Source organism: Onychostoma macrolepis, chromosome 09, assembly GCF_012432095.1.
Source record: "Onychostoma macrolepis isolate SWU-2019 chromosome 09, ASM1243209v1, whole genome shotgun sequence".
Lineage (NCBI taxonomy): Eukaryota > Metazoa > Chordata > Actinopteri > Cypriniformes > Cyprinidae > Onychostoma > Onychostoma macrolepis.
Window position 1 is genome coordinate 10,373,584 of NC_081163.1, and position 18,989 is coordinate 10,392,572.

Sequence of the window (18,989 nt, forward strand, 5' to 3'; positions counted from 1 at the left end):
CATATAGGTATTGCATACTTGTACTTGTGCCTGTTAAAGAAACAATCTGGGTTCAGTATCAATTAATATAAATCCCAGTTTATATGTTGTACTTTCCCCCCAAAATGGTAGACAACTTTTAAAATGTTAACTTATTTTATTCCTCCATTGACAATGAGTTGTATTTAATCTGAAATTGAATCTGAAATATTTAAATCTCAATCAACAATGACTCCATTGTGTTCATAAAATATGATAAAAGAAAAGTTAACTTCTAAGTGTGCGGCAGTCTAAATCAATTTAATGCAGTATGAGGTAAATTTACACACCTTTCCAACACAGTGATTTTCCCACAGTACTGGAAAATTATAATGAAAGATGAGATTTACAGTCAAATCAAATCATTTGTTCAGTTTTTTCAAAAATGTGAACACAAAGTAATACACTGTACTTATATTGAAATAAATAACATAAAATAGGTTGCATAAATAATGCAATGCTTTAGAGTTGATACTTTTAATGGGCTGGCTTAAGACATTTAATAAATTATACTGTGGAAAAGAGAGTATGATACAGTCTGAACCGTTTAAAATTTAAAAATAATTTATAACAAAATCTTTTCCAAAGGAAAAAAAAAATTCAATGAGACTGAGGAAACAATGAGAAAAATATCTGTTACAACATTGCGTCATAACTTTTTAAATGCGGAAAGAGTGAATGATGGCTGTGATTCTGCCTCAGTATGATGTCATTTCCTGGTCCACCTCAGATGGTGTGCTCTGGAAGTCTGTAATCAGCACATAATAATCAGTCAAACCACTGACAAGCAAGAAAAACATGTATTTTTCTCCACTGCATTTCAATGCGATGTAATCTCATTTCAGATGTATCTTTCTAACTTTAACTGTAATTGTGCATTTTAGTGCAGAAAGTCCAAAAACCAACTGTGATTTTAAATGTGATTCCAATCTAATATGACTTACATTATCGTTTAAAGGTTGGGGGTGGATACAACTTTTTAATGTTTTTAAAAGATGCTCTCATGCTCAACAAGGAAGTATTTAAAATAACTGGGGTCAAAAGATCAGAATTTATTTGTCAATTTAAATGAACGCATCCTCCTGAAAAAAAAAAGTTGTTTTGTTTTTTTTTGTTTTTTTTTTTTTTTTTTTCACACTGAGGGCAGAGACTGTAGTATGTGCATGTTATTCCTAGTGTGTCCTACAGAGGGAGTTATGGCACTTAGACTACAGGGAGTTGTCTGGCCTTATTAAAGGGATAGTTTACCCAAAAATGAAAATTATGTCATTAATTACTCACCCTGATGTCATTCCAAACCCGTAAGACCTCCGTTCATCTTCGGGACACAAATTAAGATATTTTGATGATATCTGAGAGCGTTCTGACCCTCCCATAGACAGCAAGGGTCTTACACGATCAAGGTCCAGAAAAGTACCAAGATGATCAACAAAGTAGTTCATGTGACATCAGTCTGTCAACTGTACAGGTGCATCTCAATAAATTAGAATGTCGTGAAAAAGTTAATTTTTTCTTGTAAGTTATATCAAAAAGTGAAACTTTCATATATTTTAGATTCATTGCATGTAAAGTAAAACATTTCAAAAGTTTTTTTGTTTTAATTTTGATGATTAGAGCTTACAGTTCATGAAAGTCAAAAATCAGTATCTCAAAATATTAGAATATTTACATTTGAGTTTCAATTAATGACCATCCCTACAGTATAAATTCTGGGTATCTCTTGTTCTTTGAAACCACAATAATGGGGAAGACTGCTGACTTGGCAATGATCCAGAAGACGAACATTGACACCCTCCACAAAGAGGGTAAGTCACAGAGGGTCATTACTGAAAGGTGTGGCTGTTTACAGAGTGCTGTATCAAAGCATATTAAATGCAAAGTTGACTGGAAGGAAGAATTTGGGTAGGAAAAGGTGCACAAGCAACAGGGATGACCGCAAGCTTGAGAATACAGTCAAACAAAGCTGATTCAAACACTTGTGAGAGCTTCACAAGGAGTGAACTGAAGCTGGAGTCAGTGCATCAAGAGTCACCACGCTCAGACGTCTTCAGGAAAAGGGCTACCAAGCCACTTCTGAAGCAGAGACAACGTCAGAAGCGTCTTACCTGGGCTGTGGAGAAAAAGAACTGGACTGTTGATCAGTGGTCCAAAGTCTTCTTTTCAGATGAAAGTAAATTTTGCATTTCATTTGGAAATCAAGGTGCCAGAGTCTGAAGGAAGAGTGGAGAGGCACAGAATCCATGTTGCTTGAAGTCCAGTGTGAAGTTTCCACAGTCTGTGATGATTTGGGCTGCCATGTCTTCTGGTGGTGTTGGTCCACTGTGTTTTCTGAAGTCCACAGTCAACGCAGCCATCTACCAGGAAATTTTAGAGCACTTCATGCTTCCTTCTGCTGACCAGCTTTTTAAAGATGCTGATTTCATTTTCCAGCAGGATTTGGCACCTGCCCACACTGCCAAAAGCACCAAAAGCTGATTCAATGACCATGGTGTTGGTGTGCTTGATTGGCCAGCAAACTCGCCTGACCTGAACCCCATAGAGAATCTATGGGGTATTGTCAAGAGGAAGAGGAAGATGAGAGACACCAGAAGGCCACTGTCAAAGAAACCTGGGCTTCCATACCACCTCAGCAGTGCCACAAACTGATCACCTCCATGCCACGCCGAATTGAGGCAGTAATTAAAGCAAAAGGAGCCCCTACCAAGTATTGAGTACATATACAGTAAATGAACATACTTTCCAGAAGACCAACAACTCACTAAAAATGTTTTATGAAGTATTCTAATTTGTTGAGATAGTGAATTGGTGGGTTTTTGTTAAATGTGAGCCAAAATCATCACAATTAAAAGAACCAAAGACTTAAACTACTGCATTGAATTTATTTAATACACGAGTTTCACAATTTGAGTTGAATTACTGAAATAAATGAACTTTTCCACGAAATTCTAATTTATTGAGATGCACCCGTAATTTTACGAAGCCACGAGAATACTTTTTGTGCAAAGAAAAGAAAAATAAAGATTTTATTCCACATTCTCGTCTCTATTGTTTCTCTTGTGGACATGCGTTGATGACAGTACATGACGCAAGCACGTGGTGGCGCAAGCACTGATCCAGATCCAGCGTGATGACGTTGAACACATGCCTTGTGTTCAATGTCATCACGCTGGATCGTGAATGCGTGTCCACAAGAGAAACAGTAGAGACAAAAATGTGGAATAAAATAGTTATTTTTGTTTTCTTTGCACAAAAAGTATTCTCATGGCTTTGTAAAATTACAGTTGACAGACTGATGTCGTATGGACTACTTTGTTGATCATCTTGGTACTTTTCTGGACCTTGATCGTGTAAGGACCCTTGTTGTCTATGGGAGGGTCAGATCGCTCTCAGATATCATCAAAAATATCTTAATTTGTGTTCCAAAGATGAACAGAGGTCTTACGGGTTTGGAACGACATCAGGGTGAGTAATTAATGACATAATTTTCATTTTTGGGTGAACTAACCCTTTAAGATCTATTAGAAATATCCAGATGAATCAAGCTCCAACGAGATAAGGATGGTGAAGTAATATGACGCTAATTTGAAATGCTTGATTAGGAAGCAAATATACATCTTACTTTGAGCCTTTCTCGCCTCTCAATCTTGCATCCTTTTTTCATAAAAGGAAGGATATAGGACACAAGAAAATAGGACGTACCATTAAAGAACACTCTTATCTTCATTACGCCTCAAAGTTTCCTCATCTTCATCGGCCAGGGGGAACGTACGTCTCCTCCATGGTTGCATTGGCTACATAAGAGAGAAACAAATGAATACAAGCTTGATAGAAAGATTTGCTTCTAAGAAAGTTTTACCTCTTTTTCATCCACACTGGCTTCTGATGAGTCTTCAGAAGTAATGAAGGTCCAGGTGAAGGGAACAGGAGAATGTACGGGTGGGTGACAGTGAGCAGGATGGTCTCTCTCAGATACAGAAGAGCAGCTTTTCCTGGATGACCTGTGGGGGGAACAAATTAGAAAATATGTACTGAAGAATATGTGCAATAAGATATCTTTACAATAAACCAAAATACACACAGACCTGATCCTGTGTCTTCTGTCCTGATCCCAGCAGGACCAGCGGAGTTTCTCTCTACGCTCATAATTCTGGTGCCTCTGAAAGAAATCTTCATCTTCTATTGCTTCTGACTGAGAAAGATAAAGCCCATCATTCCACAACACTGCCATTGCTTCACCATTTTTTATTGCCTACAGCGAGTGCCTACAAGAATGTAAAAAAGCAAACCAACCATCCCTTCCTCCTGCTCATCTTCCTCTCTTTTCAATAAAGGTGAAAAATCCACCTTTCGCCAACTGACGCGAGTAAAAACAATGGAATACAGGAAAGGGGAAAACAGTGAAAATTAAACATGAATTCATCCACATCTTTATGCGTCAGCCAAAATGGGTAGGCGGTAGGAGCAGAAGCTTACATCACAGTATTGATATATATCATTAAATAGTTATTTTTCTCTGGCAATTTAATACAAAAATGGTTTGAATAAAGCCTAGTTTTAGATAATCAAGTGAATTAAATCGTTCACAAATCAAATTTTGTTTTATTTTTTAACTAAAGCAAAAGATGATTATTAATCATCATAACAAATTCTTGATAAATCTAATTATATAAAGGGAGTTAAACAAAACTAACATCATATTAGCACTCAGATACACCACCATTCAAAAGTTTCGGGTCAGAAATTATTTTAAAGAAATGAATACTTTTTAATCCACAAGGATGCATTAATTTGATCAAAACTGACATTTATAATGTACAAAAGATTTCGATTTCAAATAAATGCTAGAAGAGATGAAGAAGACAACTAATTTGAAGGCAGTGGAGATTATTTATCCAAATTATGGTAAGAAAAGTCAATTATGCAAGCTAAAACCCATGTATTTAGAATTATATAAAGGGGCACAGCATGTTCGTTTATAAAGAGGAATCAGTTCTCCTATTTAAGTACCAACCCACACTTTTGAACAGTAGTGTAGATCTCCTGCAGTAACAGATACTTATGTCTCTCCTATGTCAAAACAATTGTTTTGTGTGAAATCAATCAATCAATACCTGGGTGTCAAAATGTTCTTATACTGAAGTCTTTCCACTTTCACTGATGCGAACAGAGACATAGGAACGACAATGTCATCAATGCTGAAAATACTCTCAGAGTTTCTCCTGCGTGATGAGAACTACAGCATAAAAAAGGACAGTATATGATTATCTTTCTCAAAATATTAACCTTCAAGTAGACAAACATTCCCTTCAAGGAAAGGAACATTGATCTATGTTTGGATTAGCGCAAATTGAAATATTGAAATATACAGTATTTATCAAGAAGTTTGGTCAAAGGGCAGACCTGTGAGTTTCTCTGTTGTGTGGGGGTACAGTAAGAGACGGTCACATCCTCTGAAGATTCCTCCACCTGACTGTCGTCACTCTGGGAGACCAGATCAGACTTGGGTGTAATACTGGAGATGTCTAGAACGAAGCAGTATTACTACCTTGAACATCTTTGGTATATATAAGTGAAACAGCAAAGGAAATTGAACACCCATATACCCATTGTCCTCTCAGAGCAGCGCCGTCTCCTCTTGCCTTCCCTGTATTCTTGACTGTGGTGGTCTCGGGTGCGTGCCCATCGTATAGGAGTGCTCTCCCTTCTGTGCCTCTTCAAATGCCTCCCGTTTTTTGGCTGATGACTGCAATCTGCAATCATTAATTATAGAACATAAAAACATATTCCTACTTATCAGAACAGGTACATTCATAAGAACACAAAGAATATTCATTCAAGATCACATCCAAAAAAGAAATAATATATTGCATAAAGTGCATAAAAATTATATTTTACATCCAGGTTAAAACCAAACAAAAGAAATAAGAAATTTTATTTAGCATATAGAAAATTTATAAAGCCATACATATAAATTTTTATATGGATCTAAAAATATATATATATATATATATATATATATATATATATATATATATATATTAGGTTTGGTTTGCATGGACTTAGCAATCATTTTAAACTGTATTAACAATATTAATGAAAAAGAGGAGATGGAAATCCTAAGGGGGCTGTAAGACTACAATATATTTTGGCTATAAATAACTTGACCCCACTGAAAGGTCACTAGAGTGTGTGGTTGAGTGTGTGTCGGTGTGTGCAGTGCCTTCCGGCTGGATTTGTGAGTTACTGTGATTTGTGAGTCTGTGTTGATCTCCACTCATGGTCTGGAAGCTGCAGGACTGTGGATAGACCGCCTGAGCCACAGAGATAAACGCAGACAATACACCACAAGACTATGACTAAACCCACCCAGCAGCCTACACACACCTTACATCATCCCACACACCGGACTCCAGAAGAACTGACATTAAAAGATCATACACATCCAGCTGATGTAATGAAAACAGGAATGGAGGGAGCATGAGGTGATTGCGAAGAAAATATTCCTGGCATTCGTTTTCCATTCAGTGCTTTTGAAGTAGTTTTTTTTGTAGTTGGTTCACTTACTCCAGGGGTGCAAAGCGCTGACAGAAAATCAACTAAACAGCATGAGGTGTGTGTTTTTACTTTAGAAACCGTACACACTTCCATTCCAGTGCAATCACTCACTCGCCCTGACAATCTCTCTCTGTTAAGAATAGCATTGCTGTTTCAGGATCATTAGCCCCCCTAGTCAGACAATAACCAGCAGAGCAGAGAAGAGTGCCACACCATTAATGATTAGAGCGGATGAGTCAGAGTCCAGTCACAGTGCCAGCGCAGCTCACTTCAACCCCAGCACTGCATTAAAACTGTACAGCAGCTATTGACTTCAACATGACCTTCAGATCTGCACTGAACATGGGCATCACTGTGTATTAATAAATACTGAGGACAGTAGTGCCTAAATGCTTTTAGACAAACATGCCGGTTGTGATGTCACAACATGGAAATCAAATATTTTAAAAAGTTTGGAGTCAATACATTTTATAAGTCTCATACTCACCAAGGCTGTATTCATTTGCAAAAACAGTAATATTGTGAGATATTATTACAATTTAAAATAACTGTTTTCCATTTGAATATTTTATCATGTAATTTATTCATGTTAATGACAAAGCTGTTTTCTTTAATGTCACATGATCCTTATGAAATCATTTTAATATGCTGATTTGATGCTCAAGAAACATTATTATTATTATTAGCAATGCTGAAATCAGTTGTGCTGCTTAATATATTTGTGGAAACAGTATTTTTTTCTAGATTCTTTGATTAATAGAAAGTTCAAGAGAACAGCATTTAATTAAATATATTTTTACAATGTAAAATTCTTTTAAATAATAAAGATGTAGTTCATAAATGAAATCTTTAATCTAATTGTAATTTGACTAATGCCTGATAATTGTATGTGCTGTGTATTATTATTAAAGTGTCTCATTGTTAGCTATCAAATTGCTAATAGCAAACTACTGAAAAAAAAAAGTGTTTCTTTGTTTCACACATTGTGTTGCTGCCCATTTAGAGCTTCCCAAATCAGACACTTATGTAGATCCATTTCAGTTAGGATGCTGCCTAAGAAGCAGACAAAGAAAAAACTTGGCAAGAACACATTTATACAAAGCATACACACCTGCATAGTGTACAGTACATGTGTTCATGCATCACACACAAATGCCATGAGATGACTTACGGAATAAAGACCGGGAGACTCTGTCTCTGGAGCTGAGACAGTGATGGGGACTGGTGCGCTCAGTTTTCAGGAGGACAGATCGCTGAAACAAACTTTCCTCAAAGTGAGAATTTTGCAGATGGAAGGATGATGGAGTTTCTGATGAACAGAACAGACAAAGACAAACCTCACTTATATAACACAAACAAAAGAAAAACTAAAGTTCAGGCTATGGTTATAAATACCTTGTCAAAATGTCAAAACATTGTCAATTGTAAAAAATGTCTGGATGTTGCATTTGAGTCATATTAAAGTATGAACTCAGCGCTGAGGTTTTATACTGATGACAACCAATGCTAATTTGATATACCTTCTCCACATTCCTGCTGATACACACAATCAGTAAAACAGCAGGAACGGCACAATTTTGGCATACTGATGGAGTAACTGTCTGATAAGAGACAATTTATCCTGACTGAACTGAAATGACAGCCTAATGCAGTGAAATAGATGAGTGATTAATGGATTGCATTCAAATCATAACATCCATTTACCTCAGCAAGAGTATGAACACTTTTCTACTACTTAAATAAACTCTTCTCCAAAACCTAGTGAGCTGCCTACATAGGTAGCATTTCAAGGCATCTAAAAGAGCATCACACATATCGTTTGAGGAGAAGGTAATCTACAAAGCATTGCGACAAGCATTCAATGGAAAAAAATCCATCCAACATGGTGGACGTAGGAGGAAAAATGCCAATTTTAAACAAAATGCATTCATCTCTCTACCTGAGAGAAGTGATAGAACAGGATGCATTTTGCCATCTGTTCTGTCTTTTCTGTGGAGACATGCAGGACCTGTGCACACAGATGCAGGATCACAGGATGCACAACTGGGACAAAGAGAAGGGGACGACTCCAGGGCCTGTGGAGAGAGAGAAAGAAGTAGTAGATGTAACCAAAACAGGGAGGTTTTGAGAAGTTATGGGCAAATGGGAAGAACACAATCTCTCTTTCTGATGCTAAAGGCCTGATCTGCTTCTAGAATCCAGAATTGATTTGTCCAACTGAGCATTAAAACAAATAAAAAAGGGGTGGACGTAAACAACCAAGTTAATAAAGGCCAAATCTATGACACATAGTGCTCTGGGGAACCATTACAACATAAGCAATGCAAGAAAAGGAAAATCATAGCAGCCAAAATCAGACAGCTATAAGAATCATAAACAAGGTTAAAGGAAGTGCACCAGGCACCAGCTGGAAAATAGACTCAGAGCATAGTGTGAGTCATGGTGTAATGTGAAGAGGGCTGGCACACAAACAAATAACTGCTTTATTAAAGGACCAGTTCTGTACTCTGTACTATTCTGTCATAATTTATTCACCCTCACGTTGTTCAAAACCTGCTTGATTTATTTTGCTAGGCTAACTGTTTTGACTAATAAGATTCAATATGATTAATGTAAAAATAATAATAATAATAATAATAATAATAATAAATAGAATAAAAGTAGTTCAAAGTAATAACATTTTCCACACTATTTTTCAGTAAATGAAGGAAAAGTGGTAAAATAATCACTTTAATATTTAATTGATATTTGATTTGGTTTACAATGGTTCTTAAATTTACCTCATCAGCAAAATCAATCCAAACATGCAAAATCAATGCAAATTTCTATGTCCTGTTATATTGCTTGACCCATTTTATGGTATCTTCTTGTCATTTTTGAAGCTTAACAGTCCTATAATCACAATATGCTCCCTGAATCACTGAATCACATATGATTGAACAGAGAAGAGCAGATTAAAATAATCCTTACATAAATGATGACAGGTTTGTTTTTGTTTTTTTCTTGGTTGAAACGTTCCTTTAAACAAATGTCGTTTTGTTTTTTCCCCAATTGCTGCTGATTGCATTCCATTTGGAAAATACATCTTCATCCTGCTGCTTCTAGGTTCAGACTAAAGTATACAGTATCTGAGTTACAGGCCCAGGCAGTCCATAGAGGACACAGCAATTATAAGATTAGCATCATTTATGAAAGCGCAGCTGGTCTGAGCACTGCATGCTAGCAGTTTCCAAGGGAAAGGACAGAACAAAAGCTAGCTTATTCTTTTTGAGCTCCACTGTTGGGAAAACACACTCACATATATTTAGTGTAAATGTTGGACACAGCACACAGCATTATAATTCCCACTAGTTCAGACATTATCACATACAGCTGTGTTTTGCCTTTTTTACTTAAGCACATTAAAGCTGTAATGTCAATCATTTGTGAGACTGTAGTATGTACACTATCGTTCAAAAGTGTGGGGTCCGTAATTTTTTTAAAGCAGGTAATTAATACTTTCAGCAAGGATGTACTAAATTGATTCAACTTTCTTGCTAAATGTTGTTTTTTGAACTTTCTATTCATCAACAAATCCTGAAGAAAATTATTGTTTCCACAAAAATATTAATATTAATATTAATAACTGTTGTCAACATTAATAATTATGATTTCTGAAGGATCATGTGAAGACTAGAGTAATGGCTGCTTAAAATTCAGCTTTGCATCACAGGAATAAATGAAATTTTAAAACATATTAACAGAGAAAATAGCAAAGAAATGCAGCCTTGGTGAGCATTAAAGACTTCAAAAATATTAATCATACCAACCCCAAACCTTTGAACAGTACTGTATGCTATGTCATGCCGACTCATTAAAAGTTGACACTTGAAGAATTTGGCTTTAAAATGCCAACCTGTTCTCTATGAGACAATGGATCCATGACGAAAAGTCTAGGCTTGTGATAGGTCAGAAGAGGTCGAGTCCGGGCTGATACACAGGTGACGTCCACCTGAGGGAGGTACTGTCGTTTGTGACATGTTCGCTTCCTCTTCTGCCTGGCCTTGTGCAAACACTGTGGTCCACTGGGAAAAAAGACACCCGTATGTGTCACTTGGCTGCAAAAGTAGGGATAAAATCTTCAGAAATCTGATCATATGACAAATAAAGAGAGCGAGTTTCATTGGTTCTCTTCTCCACTCAGACTCTTTCATCTTCCTTCTTCCTAATTCTTCAGTGTCTTTCTCACTTTTTCAGTTTTCCACTGGGCTGAATGATTCATTCTGACATTCACATAAGATTTACATAAATTTACACAATTATGTATCAGAATGAGGGTGCTTCAGTGCTGCAATGAATATGAAATGCATGAATGAAATCAAGACACACTGCTTCCCCTCAGGTGTCTCTGGAATGTAAAATGATCTATACTGCGTCAAAAGCAAAAAGCTTGACAAAGTCTTTTTCTCTAATGTGAATATCCTACTAACAATCTACATACTTTCTTGAACGATTAAAAACTAGCAACCAGTGCTTCAATAACATAAATTAATCCCAATTTCTATTTTTGGACATTTTTGATGAATGGCCCTGTGAGAAATTTGAGGTTCATTTTAGCCTGTTGATGAGCTTGTAGAGCTTGTAGGTGCTTTTTTGCCTCTCACCCACTGTAAGCTGTTTTCTGTTGACCTTTCCAGCGATTGCACGGTCCTTTAGACATAGGTGATGAGGAAGGAGAGCCACAGAAAGATGGCATCAGGCTGTTTACAATCTGAGTCAGCTGGGCACTCTAAACACACACAAACATGAATTGAGTGGGGTTGATTTAATCAGTTTTAAATGAAAAAATTACATTATTATATGTCATTTTTTCTATGTTTTTGTCTATGTGCCTGTGGTTTTAGATTCACCTGTCTCTCAATGTTCCTCAAAAGGCGTGTAGGGCTGCTGGGTTCCATCTCTAGATCAGAGTGCAAATCTTGCATGTTCCCAGCTGTAAATGAAAGATCCATAGTCTCTGTCCACAAGGTGTGCTGAATCTGCCTGTCCGTCAGGGGCTGAGACTCCGCCAAAATCACATGACCCTGGAGGACATGTTAGGGACACGTACTGTATATTTAAAAAATTATAAACTGTTTGCTTCTAAAACACTCAAGGTGCACATTGAGAATGTTTATAAAATTCCACTTTAATGAATCAATTTGAATTTAATCTGAATTGAAGTAACACATAGATTCTAAAATATTGTTGACAAGCTCAACTTGACTTGACTTGACTTGACTTGATTCAGAATTGCAATTATAAATTTAATTTATGCATAATTAAAATGTGTTTACATTTGTCAAAGAAATTCATTTAACTCTGTAAATGTGGCTCATCATAATAAATTGTATTATAATTTTTCAGTATGACTTATATTTCAAAATGTTTAATAAAACATTTTGCTTAAAAATGAAATATATAATTTTTTAAAAACTAAAAATGTATTGTTTCAGCTTGTAGCCAAAAAAAAAAAAAACATAAAATAATCTATGCTTAATTTCATTTCATTAATTAAGTGTGCTATATTTATAAAGTAAATGTGGTAGAAACACATAATTTCCTAGATTGCTCTAATTTACTAGATAAAAATATAATAGATAAAAATATTGTTGACAATCTGTATTTTTACATAAAATATGTATTTCTATCTAAAACAAAAATGTGGTGCCTAGTTTGATGTGCTTAATGCAAGAATTAAAATATTGACTTTTTAAATTATTCCAAATATTAATCAAGAATATAGTAAATGAAACTTTATGATGTCTTTTGTTTATGTTTTGTAAAAACATTCATATTTTGACTTTTTGGACTAATGAAATTCATCTGTTGTGTTACTGCTCCTAATTTGCAATTCATTCATTTCTTTTTCAGTTTCCAATTCACCATCCTCTGGACATTGCCAATTCAATTTAAATTCTCACATGAATTGAAAGAGGGCCAATTCTTAAATTCAGAATTTTGCCCCACAGTGCTAACAGCAAATTTCCCTCCTAATCTATAGATGCTGTATAATTTCTTTACCTTATTAGAAAGAATCTGCTGCCTGAGTTTTCCAAGTTGCTGAATCTGAGAGTCCAGCTCAGACAGTCTTGTCTGCAGCCATGTCCAGCGACTGCAGAGTTCAGCTCTGTCCTTCAGCCATCTCCACTCACAGACACTACAACTACCCTCCCCCAAAGACAGGGACAGAAAAAGTTAGAAAAGCTCATTCAGCTGAGATTTTATACAAAGTGATTTACAGTACATTCCTCTAGGAGCAATCATGGAAAAGTGTTTGGGAAACCGGTGTATGAAACTGATTGTTTGCTTGCTTATTAACCTGTGATTCTAGCCCTGCAAACATGCCCCTGCGGGGCCCATGCTGGCTTTTTGCGGGCACAGTGGACTAGGGCCAGCCCACACCAAACCTAAACAGGCCCAGTGTGGGCTTGCCCAGGCAAGGCCCACAGCTTTGGGCTCACCGTGGGCTCTCTGTGAACAGCCCACACTATGGGACTGCCCACATTAATCCAATGATGGCACAGTGTGGGCCAGCCCGTTCGGGCCCAGAGCAACTTTTGTACCTTTGGGCCCCTGCAGGTTTTTGTGTAGGCAGCCCTGTAATGCAACTAGGAGAATACAAACAACATTGACTAGCCATTCTTTAGCCACTCAATTGAACTGGAATGGCTCAAACCAAAAGACACCTTTTCAGAACCTGTTGTTTCAAATTGGCCAGGGATCCACAAATCTGGCTCATGAGATATACTTTCCTGCAGAGTTTAGTTCTAACCTTAATCAAACACACCTGAGCATGCTAATCAATGTCTTTAGGATCATTAGAAAATCACAGTTGGGTGAGTTTGATAAAAGTTGGAACTAAACTCTGCACTAAAGTGGGTCACACGAGTCATATTTGAGGTGCAACAGACATGAGCCTGTTAATAATAATTTTGTGGGCAGTTTTCTTCCTTAGCACTAGGGGTGCTAGGGTGTTTTAGGTTTCCTTAAGTAAAGCCATGTGGGTAGAGGGAGTTAGCAATAAGAAGCAGCAGTAGCCAGCATGGCTCACCTGCTGAGCACATTGTGCTGTGTCCTGGTTGGGAAATGTGTCATTTCAAGCCCAGTCTAAAGTAAGGAGTTGATGTTTTTTGCAGAGATGTTACATGTATATTTTTATGCATTTTAGAAGGACTCTTTATTGGTGAGGTCACCACTAGTGATGCAAAGTCTGATTCATTTCCGTGGACCGGTTCTTTTCAGACAGATCGGCTCATTGAACCGGTTCAAAAAGCCGATTCATCGGTTCCTGACATCATCAAGCAATCACGTCTCTACGCATTTCTTTTCTAACAACTCAGTGGCATGTTGTGTCAGTGAAAAATTCAAATAAGTCATTTGTGTCAACACGTGTTGATACATTCAAAAAATAAAGTTATTTGTGTGAAAGCATATTGCGGATTATTGCCATATAATTCACTTAAGTTAATGGTGTTTGTGGTCACAGTTTTATTCTCGTATACTTTTTGACCAATATTGACTAGCCTACAACTTGGATAAGATTCCTAAAAGTTTCTCACCTACAGCACACATTACAGACATTGATGCACAAACGCGGATATGTTCTACATGTCTACAGTATGAGTAAACCAGTCATAAACTCCTTAATTTCGCTAAAATTAAAAATTTCTTTAAATATAATATGCATGCACAATAAACTATTGTAAAATTTATTTACATCACTCGACAGAAAGGTTTTTGCAGGTTTTAATAAAATGTAAATTAATAACAGTCATAACAAGCATATTTCCAGTACGCGCCTCACAGGTGTGCACAGTATCGTCAACTCACTCATCAGAATCTTTGGTAATCCTCGGCAAACTTCGCCACGGCTCATTCGGTTCTTGTTGAGTCCTCGGTAATCCTCGGCAAACTTCGACAGTTGGTTGAACCGGCTTATTCGGTTCTTTTTGAGTTGGACGTGCTACTTCGGCTGTGCGTCCTGTGTCATCAACCCGGAACAAAAGTTCGATTCAGTTCGATTTGTGAACTGGCTCGACCGGTTACTTCCCGAGAACCGGCTCAAAAGAACGATTCGTTCAAGAACCGAACATCACTAGTCATCACATCATGGTCCAGTTTGAATATGGTTTCAAAGTTCTTTTCGACGTGGGACCATAGTCTGGACTATTTTTGACTGTTCCTGGTTAGGAAGAGTCTGGTGTTTGAGAGCTGTGGCGTGTTTTCATTACAAAAGGCTGGATTATTCATTTTCTATCAGTAACTTCAGCTATGGACAGTGTTCGGATATTTATGCACTACAGATAAGGCTTTCGCACACATCAACTTTCACATGACGAAATCCTACAATCTTACATTGCTTTGTTTGCTTTCTTTTGTTTTGTTTTTTTGTTCTTTTGTGTATTTACATGTAGCTGTATTAACCTGAATTGAATGTTTTCTATTTTGTATTTAATAAATTGATCTGAAATCCCTTTGACTACTGTACATTTTTGACAATACAGACATTAGCTATGTGGTGACTGCATCCATTTCAGATGTATAATAGCTGTTTTTCCCAAAGACTTAAGTTATAATAGCTGGAAAGTATTGATAGTGAAACAGATGTATTGTTGTTGATTAATAGTGCGGGCCCTGTGTGGGCTTAGTGAGGGCTTCCTGGGGGTTAAGCGAGGGCTGCCCGTGCAGGGCCAGCACTAAGGGGCCAAAATTTTGCCAATGAGAAAATTCTCAGGGGCCCTGCGCTGGCAACCCACTGGAGGCCCTTAGGCCCGTAAAGGGCCACCGCAGGCTTGTTTGCAGGGAGGATATTTCATTTTTAAACCCAAAATTCGAAATCACAGAAGCAACAGAAGAGGACCTAAACATACAGATATTTACCAGTCTGCAGTCTGTCTTCCTCTCTGCAGACATATAGATTAGTGCAGACACTCACACACACACACTGGGAAATTCCAGGAATATCTACAAAGCAGTGGAGCAGCAGTGAACCCATACAAATATACTGGGAAGAATGAGATCTCCTGCTAGGGCAACAGTCTTCATGATCCCTATATAAACAAACACTTTACCTCTCTAGCCAGCCTACTTTCACAGAGCATAGCCCTGCTTTAACAAAACAAATGGCAGTCACAGAACAAGTGAGCAACCAAATCATTCCAGAATTGAAAATATGAGACCACAGATGGCTTTGTTGCTTTTTATTTAATGCCTCAAGGGTGTCCAGACCAAATAATATCACTACATAAACTCTTTATTACATTGCATATATTCCAGAGCCAACTAAGCAGACACTGAAGCTCTGCAAGCTTTGGGCCCTAGTTTTTTCAGAAATAAGTGACCACAACTTAACCACTTCAAAACATGAACATCTGTGAAAAGAAAGAGAGTACTGACGTCAAACGTGCTGCTCTTGACTGGCTGAGAGCCTAATGTCAGCCCACAAAAGTGTCCTTAAGCAATTCTGTGGCCAAAGCCAGATAACTCATTTAAAACCTTACAGCAATGTTCTCATATCCAGCTCATCCAGAGTATCCAAAGCAATGGCCACCGGCTTGAAACTCTGATGAGAGATGGTAACTGAGATTGCTGGGACATATGGAAAAGTCACTGAAACTATTTTGTCATGGCCTGAGGAGAGGCAGAGCCAACAACAACAGCTGGCTGCTAAAGGGCGTTCACTTTTACAGCAATTTGCGGCAACAAAGTAATCGGAAGTCATTCATCTTTAATGACAGTTGTTGATTTGAGGCAACTTGAGTCCAATGGGTCAAAGTTTAACATAATTTAAATTTATACATGTCAGGGTTATTATATTTAACTAAAACAAAAAACATAAAGTATTCCCTTCCTTCTTAAAAGTCTCTCAATTAGTCATATTGAATAGGTATTTTAAATGATTCAACTAAAAAGCACTCCAATAAACCATTCCCATTTATTAAGAGTTTCCTGAAAGATATATTCTCTTTAAAGATGTGTATCTTGAGACTAGATCTGCACATATGCTGCGATCTTACAGCGTAAGTGCAGAGTGGGCGAGCAAATCACAGAGGGACATGAAAGCTCTGATCTACGGGCTTGTGAAGGGTGGCCTGATCTCTGTTTATTTACTCATCCCAGGGAAAGGAGAGCGCAGCTGTCTGTTTCAGTGTGGCTGCACAGAAACAGGATCGGAGGAAGAGCCAGCTGCACATGAACTTACTAGATAAAAATCTTCAACATGGGGGAGAAATATGGTGACAATTTCTCAACAGCTGTGTACTGAACAGAGTGCCTCTGTTTCGTGAGCAAAGATACTAAAGAAACATATAACATTGCCAGAGCCAAATGCTTCCTCTCCTCCATCTTCTATTGGGCTGTTTGTTTTCCCAAACTTGTTGTTACACTCCCTCTCTTCTTGCCAAAGACTCACTAAAAGTTCTTTACTGCCTGGCAACTTCTAGGTAAAGATTGATTCTACCCTTAAATTAACCTATTTCAAGATCTCACCCAATGTTATTTTTTGTATTTTGAAGCTAGAGACTGAGTCTTATATGCTTTGTTTATATCTACCAAGCATCGTGACTTCCATAGTCATAATATCAATTCTAAGGTTTGGCTGCAATATATCATAAGGATTCTAAAGACTTCCATTTTTATGGTACTTTGTGTCATTTATGGAACTAGGAAGACATGAACTGTTATTTCTTTCAATATGAACTGAGCTGTGAAGATCAACATTTTCTCTATTGTGTTCTACCAAAAAAAACAAAAGACATTAGGCTAACCACAGTAAATAATGCTAAAGTTTTCATTTTTGGCCAACCCATTCTGTTAATGTTTTCCATTAAGGTCTATTTCTTTCCATGTGTCTTCTTGATTAGAAGGTCAACATTAATTAAGAAGACCATTCAACATCACATCATACTCACTGTGATTCCACTGCAGTCCCTTTGGTGTCTTCATGGTCCCACTCCTCATCTGAGCTGCTCACGGTGGCATCTGAATCCAGAGCCTCCAGCACTCCATGCAGAGCCGCATGACCATTGTGTGCTAAATTCTGCAAATCTCTGGATTTCAGAGGTTGCCCATGTGCTTCAGGGCACTGGAGGTTTCTTATAAGAGCCTGCTCTACCTCCTGCATCTCTACAGCATTAAAAGTCTCAAAAAGATGCTCTGATGTCAACTTGGGGGAACGGCGTGCTTCAAAAAGTTTCTTCTTCAAACCATCCAGTTGGTGGCTATAGTGTCTAGACGCATGTTCACCAAGCATTGTCAGAACTCTCTGTTGTAAATGACTGGCTCGATTTGCCAACGAAACGTGTTGGGAGAGATGCCACAATGACTGAATCATCAGCCCTTCCTTCAGTTCCTCCATAGTGCTAACCAATGTTTGGTTTAAAGCATTGTTCTTCATGCTGCAATGTGGAGCTTGCTCTAAGGAAGGTGATTTGGTGCCAACTTGGCAATCTCTGCTAGAACAACCGTGTCGCAGAAGTGTGAGGTTGTGACTGGGCTCTACCACCTCTTGTCCATTGTCTTCAAGTGTGGGCATGAAACACATTTGTGGAGCACCTGCAGGAGTACCCGGTGAGTTTCTGTTCAAGGAGAGGAGGGTGAGTAGCGGCTCTGGGCTTGACAGTAGAAAGGCTTTGGAATGTGAATCTTGGAACAAAGGCGATAGCAGCATCTCCGGGAACTGAGGAGAACTTTTAGAGGACAGGAGATCCAGATGGACCATGGATGGGAGGTTCTGCCAAATCATCTGTCCAAAACTATTATCCACATCCAAACCTAGTGCAACACCGCTGCAGTCCATATTTCCACTCAAAGCAGAGGATGAAATCTGGATTGAATTAGTTTTGATTTGTTGTGTGGATAAGAGATGGACTCATTCCCTATCCCCCGTCCTGGGACTGATGGATATAACCTCAGATCCAGAGCTTATAACATCACCTGAAACTGACTCGAGCGACAGATCTGTTAAAAGAGAGATATGTCTGTGATTATAATAACAGATACACGGGCAATAGGACTGTGAGAAAGTGAATGTTTTTGATATCCTCTAACTTTATCAATAACGATCGTAATTTAAGATGACCTGTCTAATCATATTAGAAACCTAGTGAACAACTGAAAATATTTGTAAACGGAAAGACTACAAGTATTTTTCGCTCAAGCGATAAGCGTAATGTTATGAAAATAACGGCAGAATTGGAAAAATAACGTCATCGTCTCACCTTTAACAGCCGCTCATTTCAACAAACAAAAATCGCTGAGTCCAGAAATAGACGATCATCAATAAATGATCCAGATATAATCCTGCAAGTGATTAAAATACTGATTTGTCAGTTTTATGAGCAGATATCGACTGATCCCGTCCGATTTTCTTTCAACCGGAGAACAGAGAGAGCGAG

General features: G+C 37.7%; 1 protein-coding gene across 2 annotated transcripts; it reads right to left on the reverse strand.

Moving 5' to 3' along the window:
- Positions 1 to 263: 263 nt before the first annotated feature.
- kansl1l (KAT8 regulatory NSL complex subunit 1-like) lies at positions 264 to 18,989 on the reverse strand. Of its 2 annotated transcripts, none has more exons than XM_058788203.1 (16): positions 18,813 to 18,989; positions 17,505 to 18,552; positions 12,616 to 12,757; positions 11,463 to 11,636; positions 11,217 to 11,341; positions 10,469 to 10,637; positions 8,513 to 8,648; positions 7,745 to 7,882; positions 5,622 to 5,768; positions 5,419 to 5,540; positions 5,130 to 5,251; positions 4,309 to 4,372; positions 4,101 to 4,207; positions 3,875 to 4,016; positions 3,718 to 3,809; positions 264 to 766 (listed from the first exon to the last, which is right to left on the reverse strand). In XM_058788203.1, exons 2-15 carry the CDS (start codon positions 18,389 to 18,391, stop codon positions 3,720 to 3,722), a joined length of 2,565 nt encoding a protein of 854 aa, XP_058644186.1. In that variant the 5' UTR covers positions 18,392 to 18,552; positions 18,813 to 18,989; the 3' UTR covers positions 264 to 766; positions 3,718 to 3,719. The 2 variants fall into 2 exon arrangements, with proteins under 2 accessions (XP_058644186.1, XP_058644185.1); XM_058788202.1 differs by having other exon boundaries at positions 10,469 to 10,670.